Source organism: Acanthisitta chloris, unplaced genomic scaffold (genome assembly GCF_000695815.1).
Source record: "Acanthisitta chloris isolate BGI_N310 unplaced genomic scaffold, ASM69581v1 scaffold18165, whole genome shotgun sequence".
Taxonomy (NCBI): domain Eukaryota; kingdom Metazoa; phylum Chordata; class Aves; order Passeriformes; family Acanthisittidae; genus Acanthisitta; species Acanthisitta chloris.
This window is the reverse complement of record NW_008674474.1, coordinates 24,771-52,392: the sequence shown is the minus strand read 5'-3', so window position 1 is coordinate 52,392 and position 27,622 is coordinate 24,771. Positions and strand designations below refer to the sequence as shown.

The window sequence follows — 27,622 nt, the reverse complement described above, 5'->3', positions numbered from 1 at the left end:
GTAGCCTGGTGGTTAGAACATTCTTCTGAAATATGAAAGGTGTAGCTTCAAGTCTGCTCAAGCAGGGGAGCATTTATTTCCCTTTCACTCTGTACTGATCACACTGACAACAGAACCTGTTAAATAAGTTGTTTAAATTTTTTAAATTTTTTAATGCAGTGCTTCTGTGTTTATTTATTTATTTATTCTGTGTTTGTTTATGTATTTATTAATTCTCTGCTCATTTATTTATTTATTTATTCTGTGTTTCTTTATTTATTTATTCATTCTGTGCTCATTTATTTATTTATTCTGTGTTTATTTATTTATTTATTGCTTCTGTTACAAATGCAAAAAAAAAATAATTTTACTCCCTAAGCATGTTTGTCCTGACCTTAAAAAATTAGTTTTATTCCATAAACTTGACCAAGATTTACAAGTGGTTTTGGACACCCTGAAATTGAATTTTTCCTTTGCACATGAGTCACAGATATCCCAAAGCCTCCAAGCACTGTTTTATTAGGGTCAGCACTGTACAGTATTTAATTATGTGTCATTTCTTTGCAAAGGGGAGATTGCCCTGGGGGAACTGCTACATCCAGAAGACAGTTCAGATGTCACAGCAGTGTGTGTTAATCTCTTCTGTCTTTTCACTGATCTACCCATTGAAAGTCAATTGCAGTGATGTATGGGGCACTCCATCCTAAGTGAATAGACCCAGGTCTTTCCAGAGGCAAGGTCTGGGCTCTCAGTTTGTCTCTCCCTTGCTGCAGCAGGCTCAACTTCTCAGAAAGTGTCAGGAGAACCTGTTTGCCAGGCTTCCCAGGGGTGTAAGGTCAAGGCCCTGGGATTTCAGTCTTTTCACAAAAGATGGGATTAACCTGCATTAATCCTGCACTCAAATTTCTGTTTAAGAGAAAAAAAAAAGAGGGAAGAAAGGTTTTGTTAGCTTTAAAGAAAGAAAATAAAAATCAGGGCTCTATGGCAATAGGTAAACTGCTCTGATCCTGGATTTTCATAAGTGTAGATATGTTCCTGGGCCAGGCTTGAAAATCCAGTTTGAAATTACAGAAATATTTCTAGGAACTGTGGTGTCAGAATGCCATAGTCACATGTTCTGCCATTCAACCTATAGAAAGTGTACTTAAGATTCAATTTAAGTTGTTTTGATTAAAGGAAATTTAGCAAAGCTTCAGGGTAAACAGGAGGGTTTGATCACAAAATGTTAGTTTGTGTTTAATAATAAGTCTATTTGCTAAGAAATTCTTTTAAGGATAGGAGAGATTTTACCAAATGCTAATACCATTTGGGCTCTGTTTATAGTATTTTCTTGTATATATAAGCATACATCAATATAAAATATTTTTAATTTCAGTGGGAAAAAAAAAGCATGATTAAAATTAAAATGCTCACAGAAATTAGCTTATAGGATATATGTGATCCTGGGACCCCTACAAATGTGAATAGTACCAGTGTGTTCAGTCCGGGGTAGATTTACATTATGTACTGATTATTTGTAGAACTGGTATTAATAAACGTGGCTTTTCCTCTGAATTTTATTGCTACCTTAACTAATAGAGGGAGAAAATGCTAAGTTTATTTTAAAAAGAATAAAAAATCTGAACAGTATAAATTACAAAAGCCAAAGCCAAGGGTCCTTAGTTCTAATGTAGTCTAAACCTGTCAGTTGTGGGTGAGTGCCTGAGGAACTGGTCCTTGTGGTCAGATTTTCTTTAAGTGTTTGACCTCCAAGTTTAATGACCTTCAGAAAACCCCATTTTTCTATTTTTTTGTTTAATATAGAATATTTAATGTCTTTAAATATTATAAACTGTATTCCAGTGGGCACTTAGAAGCCAGTCAATAAATAATCAAGTTACTATGCTCGTCAGAGGATAAGGAACCTTTATTATTCACAAAACTTTCAGTCGAATGGTGATTTCCATAACAATTCCTTGGAGACAGATTCACTGGTAAAACTTGATGACTCCTTTTTTTTTTTTTCCTAATAGATATTAAATATGTAGCCTCTTATTCTGTAAATCACAGAATGGGTAAGGTTGGAAGGGACCACAGTGGGTAATCTGGTTCAACCTCCCTACTCAAGCAGGGTCACATTGCACAGGATTGTGTCCAGATGGTTCTTGAATAGTCATCTCTTTGTGCTCAGTTAGCTTTTCCTTTCATAAGCAATTAAGGTCTCAAGAAATAATGGCAAGGATGAACCTGGGTTAGATGGCAAAGGAGGGGAAAAGTGACTGCCATAGTGAGTACTGAAGAGATAAGGAAAACAATGTGATACAATAGCTCAGTTCTGGTGTTAGGACATACACACACACACATATATATATATGTATATATATATAAACATGTACGCCCTAAGGCACAATACAGCAAATGTTTTGGAACGAATCTGGCCCCACCTGGAGTACTTATGCAGTGTTCCCAACATAAAAGGGATGTGGAACTGTTGGAGCAAGTCCAGAGGAGGACCATGAAGTTGATAAGAGGATTGGATCACCTCCCTGTGAAAACAGGCTGAGAAATTTGGGGCTGTTCAGCCTGGAGACAAGAAGGTTGCATGGAGAACTCATAGCAACCTTCGAGTATTTGAAAAAGACATACAGGGAATCCATAGAAGGACTCTTTGTTAGGAGCTGTAGTGATAGGACAAGGAGTAATGGGTACAAACTGAAAGAGGGAAAATTTAGGTTAGATGTTACAAAGATATTTTTTACTGTGAGGGTGGTAAGACACTGGAACATGTTGCCCAGGGAGGTAGTGGTTGCCCCAACCCTTGCAGTGATTAAGGCCTGGTTGGATAAGGCCTTGAGCAATCTGGTCTAGTTGGAGGTATCTCTGCCCTTGGTAGGGGAGGTTGGGACTAGATGATCTTTAAAGTCCACTCCAACCCCATAACATTCTGTAATCAGGTAGGCAAATGTTGTTCATGCTGCCATGTTTCAGTTTCAAGTCCATAGGCATAATGTAAAGACCTAGGTGTAGGCTGTTTAAAACAGTTTAAGATACTTCCAAATGCACTCAGGCTGTCTGTGGTTAAAATGAAAGAACCTTAAATATAAACATTTTACACCACTCTTCACATCTTCTAATATTCTTAACTAATTCAGAAGTCAATTGCATAGCATTTCAAGCCAATCTGACTGCTTTCTGCTATGATCCCGATCTCCCTCCTTCCTTGCTCTTGCTTCAGTGCTGATCTCATCCTTGGTGTGCACTGCAGGCAAAAAGCTACCTTTGTCTCAATTTTTTCCATGATAAGTGGTACATGTTGTGACTTCTGCTTGAAGCTGTGCTTGAGTCATATATGACTGAAACTGCCCGTCAAGCAGATGAGCACTGTCGTTAGCTTTTTATTGGTATAGGGCCCATTTATGTCACAATAGACCTCAGAGTTTGGTCATAAGTTTTGACAATGAATTGTAAAAATTCACTCTTTAGAGGAATAATTTTCTGTGAAAGGTATCAGAAATGCAAGAAATTTGTTCTCTGCCAAAAAGAAGTTATAAACAATTTTAACTGAATGAAAAATATGAAGCTTGAAGGGTTAGGATTTCAGGACCCAGAGCAACAGTTTATTAACCTAACCCCTGAAAAACAAGGTTTCAAGTAGAAATGCTGCTGATATTTTTATTTCTGATAGTTTTTCTTCTTAAACACACAAGCAAGCAAACAAAAAGACTGCTGACAACATTAAAAGATAAATAGTTACATTCTTTGGACCTTGATTTTTTAAAAATCTTTAACTCTGCTCTGGGGATACTGTACTTGACTGCTCTTGCAGGTTTCTCTAGCAAATCAAAGTTGCTTGGCAATGAAAATTCAACCTATGGGTCCTTATTTTAGCTCCTGAAAAATCCCAGTGCAACGTTTATATCAGTGTTTACCTATTGGACAGATAGATCTTGCTTCCAGAACTTTTCTAGTAAATATTGGCAAGTTCAGAAAATTACATCTGTCAAAACTGGCACACTTTTGCTTTGACAGTCAGATTTTGAGAGCAAATAGTAAACCATTAAAATAAAAAAAAAATCCATTTTTAAAAGAAGCATTACTTAACAATGCTAAAATAAAAAGGCTATCAGATAGTTGTAAGAACTGCATTTCCTCTCATTCTTGCACTAAAGTATTTTCCTCTGACATCCAGGACACTGAGTGTGAACAGCATGCCCTTTGTAATGTAATGAAATAGCGAGTGGTCTCTAATGATGTTTGGGAAAGTTCAGGTTGCTTCACTCCATCACAGCTGCATAGAATCAAATACAATTAAATTAGATAATTAAAACCATTAAAATCAATTGCCATATATGATAAACAGTTTCCTAACTCACTTGGAAAGAATAATTATATGGAAATTTTGATAATAATTTTTAAACTTGCTACATGTTTGTTAAATGTGATGATTCTGGCCAGGCTAAGTTATTCAGTTCCATGTTTTCTCTCCAATCCTATTACAAACAGGATTTTTATTTCATGGCTCTTGCATTCTATATTAAATTATTGCTCTGTTCATGGAATTTGGATTCTGCTTGAATTTACACATAGCTAGACACATTGTTTCATCTTTTCATTATCTTTGTCAAAAGGTGGAGAATTAAAATTTTAAAGAATATTTCATTTTAAGTATTGCTCAAAACCTCAAACTGAATTCTGATAAATGGAGAAAACAAACTCTTTGTGGTCATTTATGGGTAACATGATGAACAAAACAGAAAGGGATTATTTCCCTTAAAAGCATTCATGAAATAGTGAGATTTAAATGACCAAAGAGAGCATAATCTGAATAAAAGGAATACATATGACTTCAGGTAACAGAGAATTCCATTGGTACATGTGAGTTTGCAATTAGGAAAAGTTAAAATTCATTATTTTATTTAGGCAGTTGATGAAGTTGTTATCAGATGTGTAAATTACTGGATGAGGAGGGACAGACAGTGCCTTGCCTATGAATTTGTAATACAGTGAATGTTGTGGAGGAATTATTTTGATTGTCTACTATTTTAATTCATGAATAAGCACCTAACCTAGTATATAGCTGTGCATCTGCTATTAATACTAGTAATATAAACTTAGAATAAAACCTTCTAAAGTGGACATGGTGAAAGCGCCTTATTGCTTCCATAGGTACATCACTTCTAACAGTAGAAGCTTATGAACACAAATTTACAGGAGAAGACATAAAATACAGAATCTTCAATGACAAGGAAAGCATATTCTCCATACACCCCATTACAGGTACCTTTTTATATTTTTTCAAGTGTCTGTGTGTGTTTTAGAGCATGAGCAAGTTCCTATCACAAAAACAAGGGCTAAATATCTTAGAGTACTCCCTACTACATAGGTAATTCTCCCATTACAATGAATAGATCATTAGTAAATCCAGGCATGTGGAGAGACCTGCACTATTGTAAACTTGATGTGAAAAGAAATTGAACACCTATATACTTGTTTAAAACACTCAGTTCTGATTAACTACTGATCACCAGGTGTTGGGAGTTGATAAACTACTGCTTTGTGATCCAAGCTGAGATTCTGTCTTGTTTCTCATCATAAAGTTGCCCGAAAACTCAATAAACTAAGTCCTTCAAAACAGTTCTAATATAGGAAGCATTAGACCCTTGTTAAGTTTCATGCTGTTTGTTTCAGGCAAACCTTGACATGCATTGAAGTCAAGTTTTTTGAGTTTGGGATATTTTGTGGTTGTATTTTTGTTCTGCAGGTGTGCTTTCACCTGCTCTTCAGTCAGGAATTTCAGATCCAGGAGAGCAGCATGTTCCCCATGTGCATTTACATATTCTCATCTAAGGCATGTAAGAGAGCATAGCTACTCTGGTTGACTCTTGGCTCCTAAACATCTGCAACAAAAGAGTTGCAGTATAGTTGTATATAGTATAGCTGTAGTCTTTCTGGGATGGTATAGACAGCATAAGCAGCTTTCCTCAGAAATAGTGTAAATAGTTTGTACTCTTAACAAATGGCTTTCTCCCTGTGTTTCTGGAGGTTTTAATCTGTGATTATCCTGATGTCTCCAGGCATCAAGTGGCTTACCACTGTGAAGCTATCATGGTTGATGCTGATGGACAATTAAAAATATTCTGTTTGGTTTAGATGAGGGATGCTTAAAGTGCATACTCTTGATTTTCAAGTCCTTCTTATTTCACTGAAATAAAGCTAAAGAGATTAGTCTTAAAGAACATCTTAGACCCCGATGAGTTTATCCCCAAGAAAGCGAAACTTCTCTAATATCACCTGAAAAAAATCAAATGGGATATTCCTTTTTTTATCAAGCTAGGCTGAAAAATGGTTACACAATACTTTTAAGTCTCGTAAGCACTCTTCACAAACAGGAATGGAATTTCGATAGCAGCGAATCTGTCACAAGTCTTCTTTTGAGACATTTGAGCCATTGTGGTTTCTTCTGTTTCCTTTCTTCTATAGAAAACACTAACTGAAGTACAGCTCTTCAGGATTTTTTAAGAGCAGTTCTTACCTCTGCATTAATTTTGACACCAGTAGTTCTCTACCCATTGCTTTCTACAGCAGAAGTCTTTTGAACTGTATGGATGTCATTTCTGTCTTACGTATTCTGAATATCTGTTCTGCTCTACCTGGATTTTCAAGCACTGGTATTAATTAACCACACTTTGGAGAAGTCTTTCAACCATTAGGGAGGGATTTAGTGCACTGTGGAGTCATAGAAAGTACAGTAGGAAGTGCCTCAAAGGCATGAACTAGTTTGTCCTCTGACATAGTAGGAGAATCAGTTGTGCCAAAATCTGACAGAAGTTTGTCCTGTTCTTAAAGAGCATCAGGGATAGTGATTCTGCAAACCCCCTCAACAGTGTGCACAAGTCTTGGCAGTTGGAAAGTTTTTATTCATATTTATATGAATGTTTGTTGAAATGTTTTATACTTAGTATTTCTTAACCTAGTTACTATAGACATATTTGAAGACTCGTACCCTGGTTTTGATTCTTGTGCACTGCTCTAGAATGATCAACTCTGGTTCTTTCACATATTCCTCCTCAAACTTGGTTATTTGTTCCACTCTACACTAGAGTCTTTCAGTTTGCTCTCTGTCATCTTGAAGTATATTACTTCTGCTACTGCCTATTTTGCTTTCTCTGTAATACAGAATGTCATAATTTTTAAGTGTTGTGATGAAAAGAGGCCATCTGCCATCGTTGAAATCTTTATGTTCAAGACACAGATCCATAAGCAACAGTTAACCTTGCTGCTTATGTTAAAAAATAAAAACTAAAAAGCACTAGCTTGGAGAGCCACAGTAGATGGATTCTTATATGTTCTTATTCTGCAGATATTCAAGGCATCATTACTGAAAAGTCCATGCAAACCTTAATTTGAATTCTAATGACATTAATACACAAATTAACTATGTTTGATGCTTAGATGTAATAAGGAATTATATTACCTAGAACATTGAAACAATAACACAGGTATTCCAGGACATTTCATGTTTAATGTGGAGATGTCTAGTTGTGCTTGTAGTCTGAATAATTTTCATTGATTATCTTTGATAGAATAACATTTGGAGGGAAGGCACTCGCTGCATTAGAAGTCAGTGTTTTACGACAGTCAGATACAGAAAGTGATACAGATGTTGCCCAATTTGGATGTAGATGAAGGGCTCGATGTAGCCAGTCTCAGGTGAGGGTAGAGAGTCTCTTCTGACACAGCCACGTGCCAAGGACCACACGTCACACACAGACTTTCTTTCTCTCTATCCCTCTACTAGTAAATCGGCTTTCTATTAGGAAACTGCCAAGATGGAGATGGTCGGTGAAAATTTAGCTGTCCAAGATTTATAGAGTAACTAGTACAAGGAGGGTGATGTTAGGTAGAGGAAGGACACGGTGCAGAGCTTGCTGGAATTCTGCCATGTGTTCAGTGGAGGAGACAATACATATTAGGAATTTCAGAACTGCATATATACATGTTTTTTCCTGAATATATGTGCCACGTCTGAAACTTTTTTTCATTTTTTTTAATAAACCAGGTGTAATCACAGTAAAAGAACCAAAGTTTCTTGATTACGAAGTTAAGTGCAAAATCCATCTTACAGTTTTGGCTGAAAACAGCTTGTATTCAGCTCTCTGTGGAGTGACAGTTTTGATTCAAGATGTGAATGACAATGTACCTAAATTTGAGCAAAACTATTACAAAGCATCAGTATGGGAAGGCCAAAGTCCTAAAACAGACATCCTACAGGTAAGTGGAAATATATCTTCCCAAGCCCAGTGTTATAGTTAAAAAGAAGTCTGTTCATGACTACACTCCTGCTAGGTCTATTCTGGACCACTACCTCTGAAAAAACTGAGAGTGGGGTTCTTGGTGTTGCTAATACTTTGCTTGGATTGCTAAAATATGAATTTAACTTTTTCTAGATAGCATTTAAGATCTTTTGTTCAAGTTTGTTAAGTTGAAAGAGAATTCTTTATCTTCTTAATAGTTGTGCAGCTGGACTTCAAATTATTTTGTAAAAAAAATTCTGTTTCTTCAAGCAGTTGAAAAATACCATTCAAAGCTTTGGTTCTGGTTATGGTATAGGCTGGGTCTTGCATTAATGAATCTACTGAAAGGGCTATAGCAATAAAATGAGTACTTTCTGCTCATCAGACTAGTAGAGTCAAACCCAAGTGTTCAGTTTAAAATCTGATGCCTGAAGAACAGCTTGTCTTAATTTAAATGTGCAAACACTTCTTCCTCTGAATGGATCCATTCTCCCAAAGTGTTTCCAGCTGGCCATGTTAGAGCAAAAGAAGACATCAGTTGGACTAGAAGTATATATAATTTCCACAGAACATGTTCTTGCATTGCAAGTCAGGTCATAGTGAGTGTCATGTTAGGTACTAAAGATATTCCCTCTCTAGAGAATAAATAAATGGAAAGCTACAAAAGCCTTTAGGGCAAAGTGATTAGAAACTGATGGACACTGTATTTAAAGAAACATGTCCAGGAATGGAGAAAAATCAAAAGGCAGTCAAGCCAGATGTGTAGTCAAAATTTTATGACAGAATAAATTCTATTATATTTCCTTTATTCAATCTGACTGGTTGCCCCTGCAATGGTTTGGATCCCATACTCATTGTAGTGCTTGTTCAGCAACCAATACAAAGACAAAAATGCAAAGATGACTCTTCAAAGAGTCAGATGAATCTTTGAGAAACCTGCTCACTGATAATGAATGTTATTTATTCTCTTGGTTTTATAGATTGCCTCTGCCCTTTTTACATTTTTTGGATTGTATTTTTAAAAGGTAATTAATGAACATTGCATTCTCTGAAAGCTAAATAGTCTAATTATTTTATCCTTTGTTGTTTTGTATAGCAGCAATACTTTGAGGGCCAGTCCTGTACCACTGAGATTTTAATGTACTTTTTAATGCATTTTTATGTATTAAACAGGGACAGCATTCTAACAGCAATCTAATAGTAAAATAATTGCATTCAGCCCAAGCATTTTATGTAGTTGAATTTCAAATTACTCATTTATGTGCAGCCCATTGCAGTTCATGAGCAGACTTTGTGACCTCACATGACACTCATACTGGGTACAAAGATGAGGATTTATTTAATTCTGTGCAGTTGAATGTAAAGTAACTAGAAATAAATGACTGTAGTATAAGTTTTTTCTTTCTGAAATCACATTCTGCCATTTTTAATTAAGCCTCAATTTTGCTCCCAAACAGGTATTTGCAACTGACCTTGACAGTGGGCTGAATGGAGAAACTGAATACTCAATTTTGTCTGGTAATGAAAATGCAACATTTCTAATTGATTCAGCACGAGGAATTCTAGCAACTAATACAGGCCTAGATCATGAAAACATTGCATCTTACAGGTTTGTATGCAAGGTTCCCGTTTACTCTAATTTGGGAATGTTCATATGTCCCGGTCCAATAAGACTTGGGGGTGTTCAATTGATTCCCCCAGCATGAATTAAGACACAAATGAGGTCAAAATACTATTAGGGAGTGAGACTTTATCATTGGTCACACAACAGGGAGAGAAGGGACAATAGGAAAGTTAGAAACAGGGAAGGGGGATAGTTAGAAGTAAACAAGATTTGGTATGCCAAGGCAGAGGGAGTCACCACCATGGATCCAGATGATCCAAAGTCGTGTAGAAGAGGGATAGTCACCACCATAGGTCCAGCAGCTTTCTGATGATCCATAGTCATTTATCTTCAGTGACGCGTGTGCACCGTCACTCTGGACGCTGGTCCTTTTGTATAGGGCTCTGCCAGGGCACTCATTGGCATTGATCAGCTCTCCTTGAGTTGTGGGGTGAGCTCTTAGCAATTCCCAGAGAATGCCTCGTGAGTGTCCCTATATTCAGCTCTGGCCAGAGATTTGCGGTGCACAATAGTGCCTCGTTATCTCGGCGCTGGAGGGGATATTGGTCGTTATCTGTTAGCTGTAGGATTTGGGTGGTGGACAATGGTGCCTCATTGTCTCTGCAGCTAGAGGATTTCCATGGCCAGAGGCATCCTGTGGCTCAGCAAGCTTTGAGGCAATCAGCCAAGCCTTTGCCCCACAACAAGCCATCGAAGCCTGGCAATGTCGAAACAAACATTTCTTAAAGGTCCCTTACATCATGCTACATATTTCCTAGTCTGCTGTTGATGTCCTTTACCCGCAGAGCCTGAGCAGCAGCCAGACAGCATGGACAGCAGCACTAGAGCTGCACATTTGTACTATGGATTCTTGTGTGCTTAACAAATGTAGAGAAAGTAATACAGTCTTGTTTAACCAATGGCAACACTTTAGTGATATGAGTGTGATGATTCACTATAGGAGCAATGACAGTTCCTGGATTTTAGTTTATTAAGAACTGTACAGCCATTCCTTCTCTGGAAACATCCTTTATAAACATGTAAAGACACAGAGAAAAGACTTAAACTTTTCTGGCTTTTAATTAGAATATAGTTCAAATTTTCTTCTCTATAATCTGAGAAAGATGCTTTTGTAAATGCTTTCCATCCATAAGTTCTCAGGCACTAAGTATTCATTTTTTTCTGTTTTTCAAGAAAGTGTGGGTGATTGTGGTCAAGTGGAGAGGACAATTTTTCTTTACAGGTCATGCCATAATTGAAATTATGAAGCAAAAAAATCATGCCTTGAAGAGAAAATATGAGTATGCAGATACATTAAATAGACCCTTTTTAATGACTTCAATCTCCAAAAAATGTAGGTAACTGTGTTAGTAGAAATTGCAGGTTTATTGCTATATGGTTGTGGCATCAGTTAAAATATCTGCAAGTTTTCCTGTCCTCCAGGACCTCAAAATTTTGAACATCCAATAAGAATTCTTATGAATCAGAATAACTTGAAGAAAGCCGCATCAAAAGATTGGCAGAATATGTGGGATTTCATGGTATCAGTGTAATTTGATAATAATGCCCTAAAGAAAACACTTCGGTTTGACTTAATATACAGAACACTTAATTTTTTAGTTTATTTTTTCAGTTTTGCACTGAATCAAAAACATCAGTTCTCATTTTTAGCCATTTAAATAACATAATACATTTTGTTTGTAACTAGTACTTTAAAAGAATAACTGGAATAAATCCTTCAAAAAGAAGAATGTTTACTGTTTGTGAAACATTGAATAATTCTCATATCTGTCTTTAACTGGGAGCTGGATTTATTTTGGTATTTATGTTGAAATCCTAGCCTTTTAAATGGGTAGTTTGTTCAAGGAATCTGAAGCTTCATATTCCTTCTCTTTATAATAAGTTATTAATCTGCACATTGTTAGGTGAAAAGTGAACAGCAAAAGAAGCTTTCAAAACTGTTTTCCTCTTTGATTTCAAAATGTTACCATTGGTTCTATCAAATTTGCAAGGAGTTGTTTATTTTATCTAAATTGAACATTTTCATTCCCAGAAGTTCTAAGTCCCTTATAATAAGACTTATAATGCAAGTGTTGATTGAACATTAATTTTAATGCCTTGCCTAAGATGTTTTTATGAGAGTTTTTTCCTGAAACCTTAGAAAGTGATTATTTTTAGTAAAATATTTCCATATGTATGCCTTACCAATATTCATTCTATAAAAAACACGCTTTCTATATGGAATTATGCATGATCACTGATTGAACACTGGCCTGCAATTCAAGTTCTGTCTTCTGCTGGCATCAGAAACCACATGGACACCCAGAGCAGAGCTGGTGTGGTTCAGGAATGGAAGTGCTGCAATCCACAGCTCAAATTACAGCCTTGGTATTCCATATTGTCACGTGAACATTTAGGAAGTAACATCTGTTTGACACTTCAAACAGAAACTGTGACTTAAAAAAAGAGAGAGAAATAAAACATTCAGAAGAACTTCAAGGAGACCCAGAAAATATGGTGCAACATTTAATTGAGATGCCCAACTTTGACTTGTATATCCTTTTGCATAGCTTGATGTTTCTTTTCTTTTGTTTTTTTTTTTTTTAGAACACCTGATGAATTAGATTTGATTTTTAATTCCCTTCTGGATAAATTTAATATTGGGGAGTGGTGAAGTCTTCCAAATAATCTTTGTTTACAAAAAGCATTTACTTTTTATTGTTCAGAAGCTAGTTCCCACAGAGAATAAACACCCTTTTATCCATGTTTATCAGGTTGTTACTTACCATTTCCTTTGCTGCTATGGAAATCAAAGGGTTGTTTACAGAATTTACTACCCATCCTTATGCAAGTGTAAAATGGAAGCATATATGCACTTTCTTAATCTCACTGAGAGATTCTGGCCTTGCTAAGATCAGTGGGAGCTTTCACTGTCAAATAGTGCATGTACTGGGGTTTTTCACTTAATCATTTGCATTTATAATGTAATGGGGAGCAATTCTGTGTCTCTGCAGGCATTTTGGCTGAATATTACTTTGGATGTTTTCATATTACTCCATTTTCACATCCCTGCTGTCCCTTTATAAACAACAAAGAGAGTCAGGTTCTTCCAAAGGATAGTTCAGTATTTAAGTTTTAATTCCTCCTCTGAATTACCAACTGGAGAACTGTGTTTTATTTGAAAGAGTTGTTTAACCACCTACATTTGGTATGAAATTGGGTGAAATGAATACAGATGAATACTTCCTTTTCTTTTTATGATTTTGAAATATTTTTGCCATGTAGAATCTCATGGACATTCTTCTTGCAAGACCTAAAAATAAAACTCTGGATATTCAACCTTACAGAAATACAGAATTTAAGAGTTGCAGTAGAGAAACAGAAGTGGCTAATCTTTTTGTTTTTAAAATTTCCCCTGCTTATAACAGGGGTGGATAATGTAGTGATTTCTGACCAACAGTGACAATTGCTGCTTCTTTTAATTGTAGGTTGGTTGTACAAGCTGCCGATAAAGGCAGCCCCAGACTCTCTGCTACAAGTATTGTGAGGGTACAAGTGTTGGATGTTAATGACAACGCTCCAGTTGTCCAACCACTAGATGAAGTGGAGGTCCCAGAAAGTAAGTGTGATAGTACAGCTAAGTTTTGTTAAGACTTGGAATTGTCAGATAATGCTAGTGCTTTCAGTGATTTGTGTAAATGAACAACTGTAGTAAAAGGGATAATAGATGTATTAATGCTGAAATATCAAAGCAAATTGTGATCTGCTTTTGTTCTCAGAGGCATTATTCGTAATCTTTAGACATTGTGTTTAAGAATAGTTTGGAAAAAAAACCATAGGCAATTCAGAATGAGGAAAAAAAATCTGTTGAAATACATCTGTAATCTGTTCATTTTGCACTCCAGTGTTGTGTCCTTCGGATGCCTTCAATTTCTGCTTCTATCCAATAAAAATGCTTGGTGTTAAAACAAGCATTGCTAGAAATGAGACATTTTGCACTTCACTGTGATGAAAGAAATAATTTCTGTAAATTCGAATGAAGTGTTAAAACACTCTATAGCTTGATCCAGTTGATGATTATGACTAGAAGGACCCAGGACCTCCTGAGTTCTCATCCCAGCATACATCTGGTATGTTGTGTAACATTAGCTGAACATTTCCAGATCTTGAGTCTTAAAGGAGCCTGTAATTTTCAAATACAGGCATCACACATGTGATTGCATTAAGATACACAGCAGAAAATTTATAAAGATTTAGGTGCTGAAATCCCAGTACTCCCATTGACAAAAGATATCAAGGCTGTCTTTCTACTGATACATTTTAGCCTTTCCTGAATTTAGCTCCCATTTGTAATGACAAGTACAGGAGTCATGGATGCACAGCAGCAGTAAGCTACTGGTTACCTAGCTTTTTGTATTGTATTTAAGAACACTTGCTTTAGGACATGGCACAGTATTTTTGAGGCTTAATGCCCCAGGCAGGCAAATGGGAAATGGTTTAGCTTCAGTTATTTCCAGGCTTTGTTAAATGATCACTAATAGGTTCAGTTTGCAATCACTGGTTCTGTCAATTTGGTTCAAGACAGAAGCTGTCTGTATCCAGTTTCTCAGTCTCAAAGGATTATACCTTGAGCTCTTAATATTTTTGTGCCATGTAGGTCTTGTTTCTCTGTAGTGGCCTTCTCCTCCTTTGGAAAAGCTTCAGTATTGCATTTGCTGGTTCTGCAGAGTACAGGGATCTCCAGTGCCTCAGTTAAATATTCTTGTGGAAATTTATGACACTGTTTAATAAATTCATGACACCTAAATGCTTGTGGAAAACCATGGAAGTTGCTGTTGCTGTTGAAGAAGCAGTTATGACTCCACTGGATCTGGGAAAGTCTAAAAAAAAACCAAGTGAAAATTGGGATACAGCACATATATTTGAAAAATTTACTACTGTTTCCATAGCATTTCTGGATATTGCTCTTATTGTAAAACATTTTTAAAAAGTTAAAATACATCAAAAGCTGTACAGAAAGTTTACATATATCCAATATTTTAATATTACAATATTGGCAAAAATCTTTAGAAATTGTAAAATCATCTTTTAGCTATGACTTATTCTGAAAATTGCTGTTTCAGATGCCCAGCCTGGTTTTATTGTTACTCGTGTGTCAGCAAGTGATGCAGACTCCAGGCCAGCACTTCAGTTTGCTTTTATTTATGATAATAGTGCTGGAATGAAATTTGCCATTGATCAACACACTGGCGTAGTCACAGTGGTGGAACCATTAGATTTTGAAGAAATTGCTGTATACAAGCTGAAAATCATAGTTTCAGATTCTGTGCATCAAACAGAAGCAGAACTCACCATCCTTGTTTTGGACATCAATGATAACCCACCAGTATTTACTCAGGATTTGTATCAGGTGAGAATATGAGAAATAAATAAGAAATGTGATGCTTTTCATATATGATGAAAAACAGTAGGAGTGTTTGTTTATATTTGTCTTTAAAATGCATTTGAGCACTGAGAAGAAAGGTCTCTGCAAACTATTACTGAGCAGAAACAGAGCAGAGCTCTTCTGGGAACCCCAGCCCCTTCCTAAGAATTCTGCTAAAAGGACTGAGGGAATTGTTCCGTTTTCATGTTTGTGGTTTCTGACTTTAGAAGGCAAGTGGTGGGAATGCTAGCTGTATTCCATACACCATGCATTCATCACTAGGGCTTACTGGATATACTTCAAACCAGTTTGGTGAGCAGGGTCCAGTGTTCAGAACACCCTTCTTCTGAGACACTGGTAAAAATGTTGGTACATTTATTCTGGCCCTGATACTATGGCATGAATTTCTTCATTTTCAGTTACACAGGTCCACAGAGGTGTAGCAAATGCCCCTGTGGCAGGTTATGCACATACAGTTTGTAATGTGTAACCCTGCCTTACCACGATGGCACCCGTCTAAGGAGTGAGGCATAAGAGCTTTGACCTCCCCAGCATCCGCTGCTAGACTGAGCAGGGTACAGAGCTCAGGTTTTGGACTTTTGAACTGCAGTACTGTTGTAGAAGTCAGGGTGTCCAACAGTGAAACAAAGCTGGTTTAGTTAGTGACTATGGACAGCTCTGGGCCACTAAGATGATTAAAGGAATTGGAGCCTATATAAAATAGAATCATTGAATGATAGAATATTTTGGGATGGAAATGTCCTTTAAAGATCATCTAATCCAACTGCCTGGCTGTCCAGGTGCTGACCAAAAGCTAAAGCATGTTAAGGGAATTGTCCAAATGCCTCTCAAACACTGGCAGGCTTGGGGCATTGACCTCCTCTTGAGAAAGACTGTTCTGTGTTTGGCTGCCCTCTCAGTAAATAAATGCTTCTGAACATCCACTCTGATCCTCACCTGGCACAGCTTTGAACCATTCCTATGTGTCCTGACACCGAGTACCACAGAGAAGAACTCAGCACCTCCCTCTCCACTTCCCTTCCTCAGGAAGGTGTGGAGAGCAATGGGGTCACCCCTCAGCCTCCTATTCTCCAAACAAGACAAGCCCAAAGTCCTTAGCCACTCCTTGTAGAACATACCTTCCAGCCCTGTCACCAGCTTTGTTGCCCTCCTCTAAGCACATTTAGGGGCCTTCACACTCTTCTTAAATTGTGGGGTCCAGAACTGCACACAGCACTCAGGGTGAGGCCACACCAAGGCTGAACGCAGTGAGACCTGTATCAGGGTTTTGCCCTGAACTTCATCAGCCCTAAGGCTGTGATGCTTGGTCCAAGGCTCAGCACAAGTAGCAGCTTGGAGTTTGAGCTCAGGATGGCAGAGAGATAAAGCCTGGAGCCTCAGGTTAAGGTTGGCTGCAATAAAGCTGCCAAAGGAAAGATAGACTGCCAGAGGAGTTGTTTCCTTAGGACTTGTTGGTGTGGGGCTAGGCTGCACGGCTTTGGCTTTGGCCCAAGAGAGCCTAGACCATGGATATTTCAGCCTGGAAAAGGGAAGGTTCTGGGAGGGTCTTACCAATATGTGTAATTTACTAGTAGGAGGCAGTAAAGGTGGGCAAGCCAGGCAAATTCTACAGGAAATGTAGGAAATTCTGGTTTTTCCCACTTTTCTGACTCTTAGAGTGACTAAGTATTCACATAGGTTGCTCAAAAGGGTTATGGAGTCTCTGTCCCAGCATCGTGGGCACCCTGCTGTAGGTGGCCCTGCTCTGAGCAAGGGTTGCACAAGATGATCTCCAGAGGTGCCCACCAGCCTCAGACTTTCTGTGATCCTATGAACTGAGCTGTTTGACTTGGTGCTTTTTGTGTGTGGTGGGTTTCCTTAGAGCCAAAATATGAGGTACCACAGAAGACTTGGATTTAATAATGCTTCATTTATAAATCTCAGACAGATTTAGTCAAGAAATAAGCCTAAACATTTGGCTTAGTAAAGAATTTTCAACCTCTGAGCATATGCAGGCACAGCAGTTTAGTCACTTAGATACCTATGGGACAGACTGTAGGCACCTGTGAAACTTTCAAGTGCCAGAGTTGTCAGGATTTGTGTAAATTGCCCACTTAAACTCATAAATCTACATTCTGGAAAAAATGCACTATTAATGCTCAAGTGATTTTTAGACCTTAGTTTTCCTCAACCCTCATATGTGTCTGATTTTGGAGAATAGTTTAGGAAAGTACTTGCCTGTGCAAGTGCTAGGAATTTTTTTGTAGACCAGAGCAGACATTACAGGCAGCATTATTAACTGATGCCAAACAGCATAGCTCTATTGAATATGCTAATGTAAACAGCTGAGCTTCTCTTTCCGCAGTCCTGATGTTTTGATGTGTTGCTTGGAGAGTAAGATACACTGCTTCTTTTTGGTTGATGATATGTATAATTCCCTATTCATCATCCTGTATTTTTACCCTTTTATTGTCCTTTCAAGTGTTTTCATATTTATACTCCTCATATATAGTTTAATATATATATGTGGGTACTATATACATATAATTTCTCTTGTTTAAGTTATTTAAACTAACACTTCCAGTTATGACAGAGGTAGCTGCTATATCATACTATTCATTTGAAATTAGATTTATAAGGTGGAAGGAAACTTTGGTCACAAAAGTGCTGTGTCTGGACTTCAAGTAATTAAACTGCTTAAGAAGGGAATGGACCTTTTTGGTTTCCTAGAAGAAAAAGGGGAGCATTTTGAATAATTAAATTCTAGGAATAATCCAGTGGTGATTAAGTGCTCTAATGCTGGAATTTGCAGGGTGCAGACTGTATTCTATGTATGGAAATGAAGGTGGTTTTGAAAGCAAGGAGAAAAGCCTTTAGTTGCAGTCCATTACTGTACTATTGTAAAAAGTGATTCATTTATTGTCTGAACAAAATGTCATAATGAACTAAATGGACTTTACTACCATTTAAAGCTTACTGTGAATTTTGGCTGTATTGTAGGTGTAGTTTTCAATTTCTCAGCTCTGTAGTTTTGTCCCAGGAGAAAACGGGTAAGTAAAACTTTTTCCCAAAGCTGGGAACTGTATGTGTTTTTTCTAATAAGATCAAATAAAGGCAATTGTATTTTTTAAGTTGAAAGTCTTTTTTTAAGCTCTATCAAAACTGTAATTTTGCTTTATATGTCAGGTAAGCTTGCCAGAGCTTGTTTCTATGGATGCCACTGCTCTGACCCTCTCTGCCATGGATAGGGATACTGAGCATAATGGAATGATTTCCTACAAAATCCTCTCTCCCTCTGAGGGCTTTTCCATTGGTCACAAGAATGGTGAGTCTGTAAACACAGTTTATTATTTTTTCAGTGTAAATTGAAGAGTCCTGTTGCTTCCTCACCTGTTGCCAGTGATTACTTGAGTTCTGGAAATTTTTGGTGACCAAAGTCCATCATATGTTTTGGCTAAATATGGCATTTTCAGTGGAGAACCAACTGCATCAAAGACTGAGTTCTCAGTTTGTCCCTGAACCATGTATGTTTTAGCTGGTATAAATGCAAATACTGCATCATTGTGGGTAGGCCTTGGCTTCACAGCATTAGCTATGATTTCTTAAAAAAATAGAATAGTTTAGAAGTGAATTTTAAAAGTCATCTAGTTCAGCCCCCCTGCAATGAGCAGGGACATCTTCAACTAGATCAGGTTCTTCAGATCCCTCTCCAACCTGACCTTGAATGTTTCCAGGGTTGGGGCATCCACCACCTCTCTGGGCAATGTGTTCCAGTGTTTCACCACCCTATCAGAATTTTTTTTCTTGCATCTACTCTGAATTTGCCCTTTTTTAGTTTAAAACCATTACCACTTGTCCCATCACAAGAAGCCTTTCTAAAAAGTCTGTCCCCATCCATCTTATAAGCCCCCTTTACAGCCGCAGTGAGGTCTCCCTGGAGCCTTCTCTGGACTGAAGAACACCAACTCTCAGCCTTTTCTCATAGGAATGGGGCTCCAATGCTCTGATCATTTTTGCATCCCTCCTCTGGGCCTGCTCCAACAGGTTCATGTCTTTCCTGTGCTGAGAACTCCAGAGCTGAACGCAGTACTCCATGTGGGGTCTAACAAGAGCGGAGGAGAGGGAGAGAATCACCTCTCTCAATCTGCTGGCCTTGCTGCTTTTTATATAGCCCAGGATGTGGTTGGCTTTCTGGACTGCGAGCATACATTTCCAGTTCATGTCCAGTTTCTCATCCATTGGTACCCCCAAGTCCTTCTCCACAGGGCTGTTCTCGATCCCTTCATCCCCCAGCCTGTATTGGTATCAAAGTTTGCCCTGACTCATGTGCAGAACCTGGCACTAAGCCTTGCTGAACTTCATGAGATTACCATGGACACATTTCTTCAGTTGCTGAACTTCATGAGATTACCATGGATACACTTCTTCATCTTGTCTAGATCCCCCTGGATGGTCTCCCATCTCTCAGGCATGTCAACTGCATCACTCAGTTTGGTGTTATCTGCAAGCTTGCTGAGGGTGCACTCAATCCTATTATCTGTGTCATTCATGAAGATATTAAACAGTACTGGGTCCCAATACAGACCCCTAAGGAACACCATTTGTCACTGATGTTCATCCAGACATTGAGCTCTTGACGAGTCTCTGGATGCAAGAGAGTTACTTTGTTGTGTGCAGCCATTACAGTTGAGTCATTTTCAAATATGGCTGATCGGATGCAAGAGAGTTACTTTGTTGTGTGAGGCCATTACAGTTGAGTAATTTTCAAATATGGCTGATTAGATTCAGCTTTTGGAATCACATTTACTTGCTTCAGTGAGTGTGGAGTGTGGGCTTTTGTTAATTCTGTTTTATTTTCAGGTTCTGTGTTTGCTATTGGACCAGTGACACTCATGGAAAATAATTCCATTATTCATCTCCTGATAGAAGCCACAGATGGTGGCAGTCCTGCTCTGAGTGCTGTTGCTTCCATAGAGGTGCACATAGAAGATGTAAATAACTATGCTCCTCAGTTCACAAAGGTACTGTACAACATCAGCGTGAGCGAGGATACCTCCGTTGGAGAAAGTGTCCTCACGTTTTCAGCCACTGATGATGATTGGACATATGAAAACACTTATGTTGAATACTCTATTATCGATGGCAATGTTGAGAATCTATTCTCTGTGAAAACAAGTGTCATGGGATCAGAAACATCCTACAAACTTGTTGGCAGTCTTGTTTTGAGCAATGTTCTTGACAGGGAAACAGCTTCTTCTCACCATTTGGTCCTCCTTGCCTCTGATCATGGAACACCCTCCTTGAATTCAACTGCCACTGTGCTAATAACTGTGCTGGATGTTAATGACAATGCTCCAGTATTTAGCAGCCCAGAGTACCATATTCATGTCAAAGAAAGCATCCCTGTAGGTAGTCATGTCACTGAAGTGTCAGCAAATGACTGTGATGCAGGCACTAATGCAGAGATTACTTATGCTATCATCTCTGGAAATGACAGGGGACATTTTCGCTTGGATGGGAAAACAGGATCAGTGGATTTGATGAAAGCACTGGATTATGAGGATACTGTGAAATTCACTTTGATCATCCAAGCTACAGATGAAGGAGCTGATGTAAAAAATGTGGCTTTTGCTATGGTTCTTATTAGCGTCCTAGATGACAACGATTATGCCCCACTGTTTTTGTTTCCCAGTCTGAGCTGCACTGTCAGTGAAAATCTGCCTGCCTTTTCTTTTGTGTGTGCCGTTTATGCACTGGATTTTGATAAAGGCTCCTATGGGCACCTTACCTACTCCATTCAGTCTTCATGTTTGGCTCATCGTGAAGCTCCTAGAGACCATGACGTGTTCTTCATTGATCCTTTGACAGGAGATATTCATACAAAGCAAATGTTTGACTATGAAAGTCAGAATAGATACTGTCTCATAATCCAAGCAAAAGACAAAGGTGACTCACTGGCTACCATTACAGTTCAGGTAGATATTGATGGGAGAGATGAATTTGACCCAGTGTTTACACAAGAACATTATTTCTTTAATCTCCCTGAGAAGAACAAAGCAGGCCAGTTGCTTGGCAGAGTGACAGCATCAGACAGTGATGGTGGAATGGATGGAGTCATTCAATACTCCCTTCTAAAACCTTCTCCATACTTTTCTGTGAATCAAACCAGTGGTAATATTTATTTGACTCAGACTGTTCACAGAAAGAAAAATGGCATAAAAAAGAATGATGATACCCTGGAATTGTTGGTAAGAGCTCATAGCCCCAAAATTGAGTCAAAGTTCACAGTATGCACTGTTTTTGTAAATGTTTCCAGTTCTCCTGAGAGTGATCTCATAGCATCAGCACACAGCCTGACCATTAGTGTTTCCATCTCATCAATGGTGTTCCTGCTGCTTGCAGTCAGCCTTACTGCACTTATTCTGAGATATAAGCAGAAAGGTCTGATAAATGCTTGTGTGAAAAAAGCAGCAGTATCCTCCTCAGCTACTGATGTGAATTCAGTAAGAGAAGATAAGGACTGCCAGAAAATCCAAAGTACTGAGAGCAGTATGCTACCCATGGGTGCTATAGCAGACTGGCTGAGCCTAGCAGGAATTGAAGAGGGGAAAATTGATGGTGTCCCCTGCAGGCATTCAGACTCTAGTGGCCATGGCTCTGCTGAAGGAGAAACTGCAGAGGATGAAGAAATCAAAAGGATCAATGAGTATCCTTGCAGAAAAAGTGCCGGCTCAGCACTGAGTGGGCACGGCTCAAGGATGCCAGATTCAGGGATCCCAAGAGAGTCTGATCAGTTCTCCTGTCAGTCTGGAGAAACAGATGTTGTGGCTATCATGCAAAGCATGGAGAGCATGGAGGCCATTCAAGGAGAAATCAGAGAAGAAGCCTGTGACACAGCCTATGCACATAAAATGTTGTCTCAAACACTTAAGAAAATTGGAATAAAAGAGAAAGACATAATGACAGACCTCACAAAAGAGTATGTCCTAATGTCAGATAGGCAAGACTTCGGGTATGATTCACTTGCAACTGTTTGCACCTCTGATGATGATCTTGGAGGTGGTTATAACCGGGATTATGTGCTCAGCTGGGAACCCAGATTTAAACCTCTTGCCTCAGTGTTTAATGACATCGCAGAACTGAAAGATGAAAATGTGCACATTCACAACTTCCCTAAAGAGAAGAAATCTTTCGTCTTTCCTCCTCCCCTGATAACATCAGTAGCACAGCCTGGAATAAGGACAGTGCCACCAAGAATGCCAAATGTAATATCAGAGCAATCATTTAATAAATACCTTCATTCTCCCCTTATCCATAATCTTGGATACTCTCCACCAACCATGACTCCAAGTTTTTCTCCTCCTCTCTCTTTACTTACTATGCAGATGCCTATTGCTTCTCCAGTAGCATCTGATGGGAAAATGATAGGAACATATCTTACTGATCCAAGCTCTGAACTTTTAACAGAGGAAGAAATGCAGGTCTAGGTTATTAACTGACAGTATTTTATGATAAAAAATATGGTTTTAAATGTATTTTGTTATTTTTAACCAGTAAAATATGCCTATCAGAGCTATATCACCAGTATTCTTTCTGATTTCCGAAGCTGAAAAAGTTAAAATATAAAATTGCCACAAACTTGATAACTATACATCTTGTTCTTCTGAGAATACACTGTAAGACCATGAGGCTTCTCCTCTTTCAGCTCACAACAATTGTGGTTTTCTATGTATAACACACGGCCAGGTGCCTGATAACCAACTTGACCAATTTTACTGTTTTTAGTGTAAAATATGTCAATAATAAATAAATTGGAGTAATTTTTATTATGAAAAAAATGAATTAGCGTGCTGATGGGTTCTGACTGCCTCTGTTGTGGTATTAGTAGAGGGATGTGTAAGCACAGTAGGCTTGGGGGTGGTGGGCAAAGAATAAAGCAGATTCCTACTGAGCTCTTTCTCTTGTGTTTATTCAGACTTCTCACAGCTCACCTGTTGAGCCTGGTGCACTTCCATCATCTGATATGGCTCCTCAGTTGGAGGAATCCCACTGAGGGATCCCAGCTGTGGAATCCCACTTATAAGTTTCTGTGCACCTTTAGTTTATCTCCTGGTTTAAAGCCAGTGAGTCATGATTATCTGAATAATAATGGATCAGCCTTGGGTAACAGAATAACCAGTGGTAAGATAAAAGCAACAGTCTTCTCTATTACTAGATCTCAACGAGATACTTATTGTTTTCTGTCCTATTACAGAAGTTGTCCTGGTCCTCAGGCAGCTGTAGGAATAGAGAGTGTTACAGTTCTGAAGGGCTTATATGCCTCCACCCTGGTCTTTCATCCTGTGCTGATTGAAGGATCTCTGCAAGACCAGGTAATCTGGCCTTGTTTGTTGTATGTATCATACACATGGCATTTTGTGTATGTGTGTATATCCAGACATATGCACGTGCTGTGTATACTGTATATTGTATCAGATCAATAAAATAACACAGAAAATACATCTAGAATATCTCTGGTTTATTCTTCAATGTGTATTTAAAAGTCTTTTACATCATATGAATTCAAACTGGACTATAGGAAAGTGTCTAATTGGTGCCTGAGAATCTGCTACAAGTTGGATGTCTACAGAGGTATATATTGTACAGATCATAAAAGGTGGAGGAGAAGCATACAGTGTGGTTAGGCTGAGTAATTTCATGGGATCAGTATCATGTGTGCAGTGGCTGCATTTCCTCAGGCATGCATGTCAAGATTTGCAGCCTGTGGGTTTGTAGCCTGTCATTGAAGAAGATCCTATTTCTGAGGCTACACCTACTGTGCATAGGCTACTCTGACACTCTACACCTTGCAAATGCAACAGGATCCATACTGCTATCCAAGAGAGCTTCTTTTAAAGCTGACATTTGTTCTTTGTGCTTCCATTATGCTGTCTACAGCCTGTTTGGTTTTGACTTACATGTCTTAAGTTGTAAAGTAATTTCTAAAAGAATGATTGGTGTTCTTTGAGTGCTCAGTTTTGTGCAGTTATAGTTTCAGGAGGCACACAGAACTACCTTTTCTATAAAGTCAACAATTTAACTAATCTGATTTTAGTTTCAGATGGTCATGAGCAAGTGGCAGCTATTGCTCTGAGGATCAATGAGTACATGCTATCCTGATAGGGGTCATCTTTTCAACACATGATCAGTGGAAGAATAAAGGCTTTGCACAGCAAAACTGTGTTTCATCCTTCACACTGACAGATATTAAGCCAGTAGCTAGGACTTTGTTTTGTGTATAGTTTAGGCTAATGAATTAGTAACTTTTTCTTCACTAATACTACTGTTGCAAGTGTTCTAAAGCTATTAGCATTAGAAAGCATCCGTTATCACATTTAGGACAATATTTGGACCTTACCATGCTAATGTGTGCCCACTTCCTAGAGTTCTTGAAAAGTGAGAAAACTGTTTCTGTTTGTGCACTTTTTTTGCTCCTTCAAATGCAGCTGTATTTCAATGCCTTTCCAGGAAGATTAGGTATGGCTTGCATCCTATTTACCAAGTGCATGATATAACCATTGCATCCTTTTTGCTTCTATTAAGTGTTACAGCAAACTTTTCCTTGTCTCTTATGTATTGTTCATTTTGTATCAAATGGGAAACAACACTTAGCTGATATATTGTTGTTGTATATAGTTAAGCTAAAAAATATTACCATTGAAACAAGTGTCTACAATAAATCATGTACAGTTCCTTTAACCTTACTCTTTTTTTCTCCCCTAAGTAAACAGTATAACTTCTATAATTTACCATGAGTTTAATATTAGCTTGCCTTGAAGAGGCTGTGTTACTTTGCAATTCTGCACACCAGTTTTAGCACTTTGGAGAAGGTACAGAACTTGTTAGTGGAAAATCATATTAAGCTCAAAAAGCATAAGCTATAAAATAAAAGACAGTTGTCTCTTCTGGAATTTTGGCTGCCTGCCTCCTGGATTTGCTTGTTGGCAGCCTTGAAAACACTGGTGTAAATCACTACCAAATGGATATAAAAATTCCATCTACCGGTAGTAATCATTATATTGATGTTCAAGCAGATTTCTGTGCAAAGAGGAAAAACCTTCGTATTTTTAGAGAACCCATCATTTACAGATTATAAAAATATATACCTATTCTTCTAAAATAATACTAAAACCTCTAGTCACCTATACAAGTCCATATTTAGTTTGTATTTTGTCTTCAGCTGAAGACAGGAATTGTTCCTAGAGCAGTTTTAGATAAAAATAGTTTAGATAAAATTGAACCCTTGTTGCTAAGTCTATTGTGCTGATGATCCCTACTATTATTTACATTTGGTTCCCATCCATTCTCTGTGCTGTATGTCACTTGTTTTCTAAAACTGACATGTAGCTTCATGAAGAACTGTATTGGAGTGTTCTCTTTGGGAGACCTATAAACTATGAAAATGCTACCCTGACAAAAATACATTACTAGAGTATCAGCTAGCGCCAGACTGACAGTCGTGCCCATATGGCTTTATATTTCTAGAACTCATGGAGTCAAAGACCAATTGGCAATCGAGTTAGCCATCACAGGCATGTGGGGCCATTGGAATTAGACTCCCTCCCAATGGTTCTCCCTACATTCTTCCTTGAAAACTGACCTCTGGGGATGAAGGACACAGAGGAATTGAATCCTTGCAGGAAGAGAACTGCTCTGGTTGGCTGAGAATAAAGAGTGGTGTTCCCTAAAATCCTGTAAAAACACTAATTGGAATGGGAGACAGTTGCAACTTTGTAATTGAATATACTGTGGTGGGAGGTTTATATTTAGAATTTGGCTTACTTGGCAAGTGGAATAGCTTTGCAGCTTCTTGCTCTTAGTATCTGACACAACAAAACCAACTCACTAAGGCAGTATGTGGCTTAGTTCCCTATAGATGATCCGGTTGGAATAACTAAAGTGTTGCTGCATCAAATTGAGTATACTTTTGGGTGTCGCATAGTTGCTAGCTCTGTTAGCCATTTGCTAGCACATATAGAAAGTTTAATGTATATTCAGTGTGTATATGGCTTTGGATGTTCGTATCTCATTCAAAAGAGCTGCAGTCTGACATTGAAATCCTCTTGGTGGCTTTGAAAATTCCTTCATAAATATATACAACATTTTGAAAACATTGGAAAAAAATGTGGATGCCTAAGCAAAAGAAAAGGGGCCTTATAGAAGGGAAGAATGAAGATGTAAAACTTTCTGGTTTAGACTTGCACTTTACATTGCTGCTAGGGCTATTCCTCATAAAACATCAGATGCTTTTCTTCTAAAATGTGTAAAAAATAATAGAGGAGCAGCTGTAAGGAATAGTGAGAGGCAGTAGGGAAGGCTAGAATTGAAAAATGATTCTGTTTCGTGACACGTGTGAGTTACATGAGCAGTGTAGAAAATACCAAATCCTTTAGCTGATGATAGTCACAAAAATTACAATTGCTGCCTTGTTACTGCATAAATGTTTGACTGACCCAAACAAGTCCTGTACTGGATGAAGAGTTAAATGCCAAACCACATGCTTGAAAATGCAGATGTCATAGTAAAGGACTGAAGGGATCCATCATGGTATTCAAAACATAAGTTGAAAATCTCATTCCAATTAGAAAACTCAGATTTCTTGACTATCATGGTTAAAAGAAAGGATTTTCTCACTACAAAGTACACTTAAAACTGTTAGTCATGTCTATGTCACCTTATCCTCTTGAAAATAATCTTATATTTGACACCTCTTTTGAGGCTTAGAGTATTTAACACAACCCTGGTCACCTTTCCTAAAACTGCATGCTAATTCCCTACAAAAAGCTCTCAGAAGTCTCAGGAAATTGAAATCAAGCTGTTGATTGTGAGAGCTGGTCAACTGACAGTAGCTGTTGTACAAAGGTGACATTTCAGAATGAATGGGGCTAGATGATGCCCATTCACTAGCTTAACCTGGAAGAATACCTTGCTGTTACCTATATATGCCTACAGCATTTTGTTGGAAACCTTCAAATGGGAAATTCAAAAGACTTTCTAAAATGTTGTTACTGGTGCCATAACCAGAAGAAATGAGTGGCAAGTCAGACTTGTTTGCATTGACCTCTGAAAGTCCTGTCTCAAGCCCCATGGAGCTGGGTGTAGACTTATTTGCAGCATCTCCCTTTTAACAAATGGTAGTTCTTTGAATTTCAAAGGGTTTGAAAATAATGGATTCTCATCCAACACCCCAAGACTTTCTTTCACTGATTTCAGTGGGACTTGAACAAAAAATGCACCTGGAAGAAATGGACAACATATGTGTGTCCCTGGTACTCCCACAAGAATCCCTGGCACTAGAGACCT

The 27,622-nt window shown here is 38.1% G+C and overlaps 1 protein-coding gene across 1 annotated transcript in view; it reads left to right on the top strand.

The window, feature by feature from the left end:
- The window catches only part of DCHS2 (dachsous cadherin-related 2), a gene marked incomplete at its 5' end in the record, with an annotated part of 41,115 nt that extends 18,348 nt beyond the window's left edge, over positions 1-22,767 (top strand). The window contains 6 exons of the mRNA XM_009075362.1: positions 8,018-8,229; positions 9,710-9,861; positions 13,344-13,474; positions 14,979-15,265; positions 18,467-18,605; positions 20,141-22,767. Of these exons, the coding sequence (XP_009073610.1) occupies positions 8,018-8,229; positions 9,710-9,861; positions 13,344-13,474; positions 14,979-15,265; positions 18,467-18,605; positions 20,141-22,767 (3,548 nt within the window). The remainder of the gene's footprint in view (positions 1-8,017; positions 8,230-9,709; positions 9,862-13,343; positions 13,475-14,978; positions 15,266-18,466; positions 18,606-20,140) is intronic.
- Positions 22,768-27,622: the final 4,855 nt, after the last annotated feature.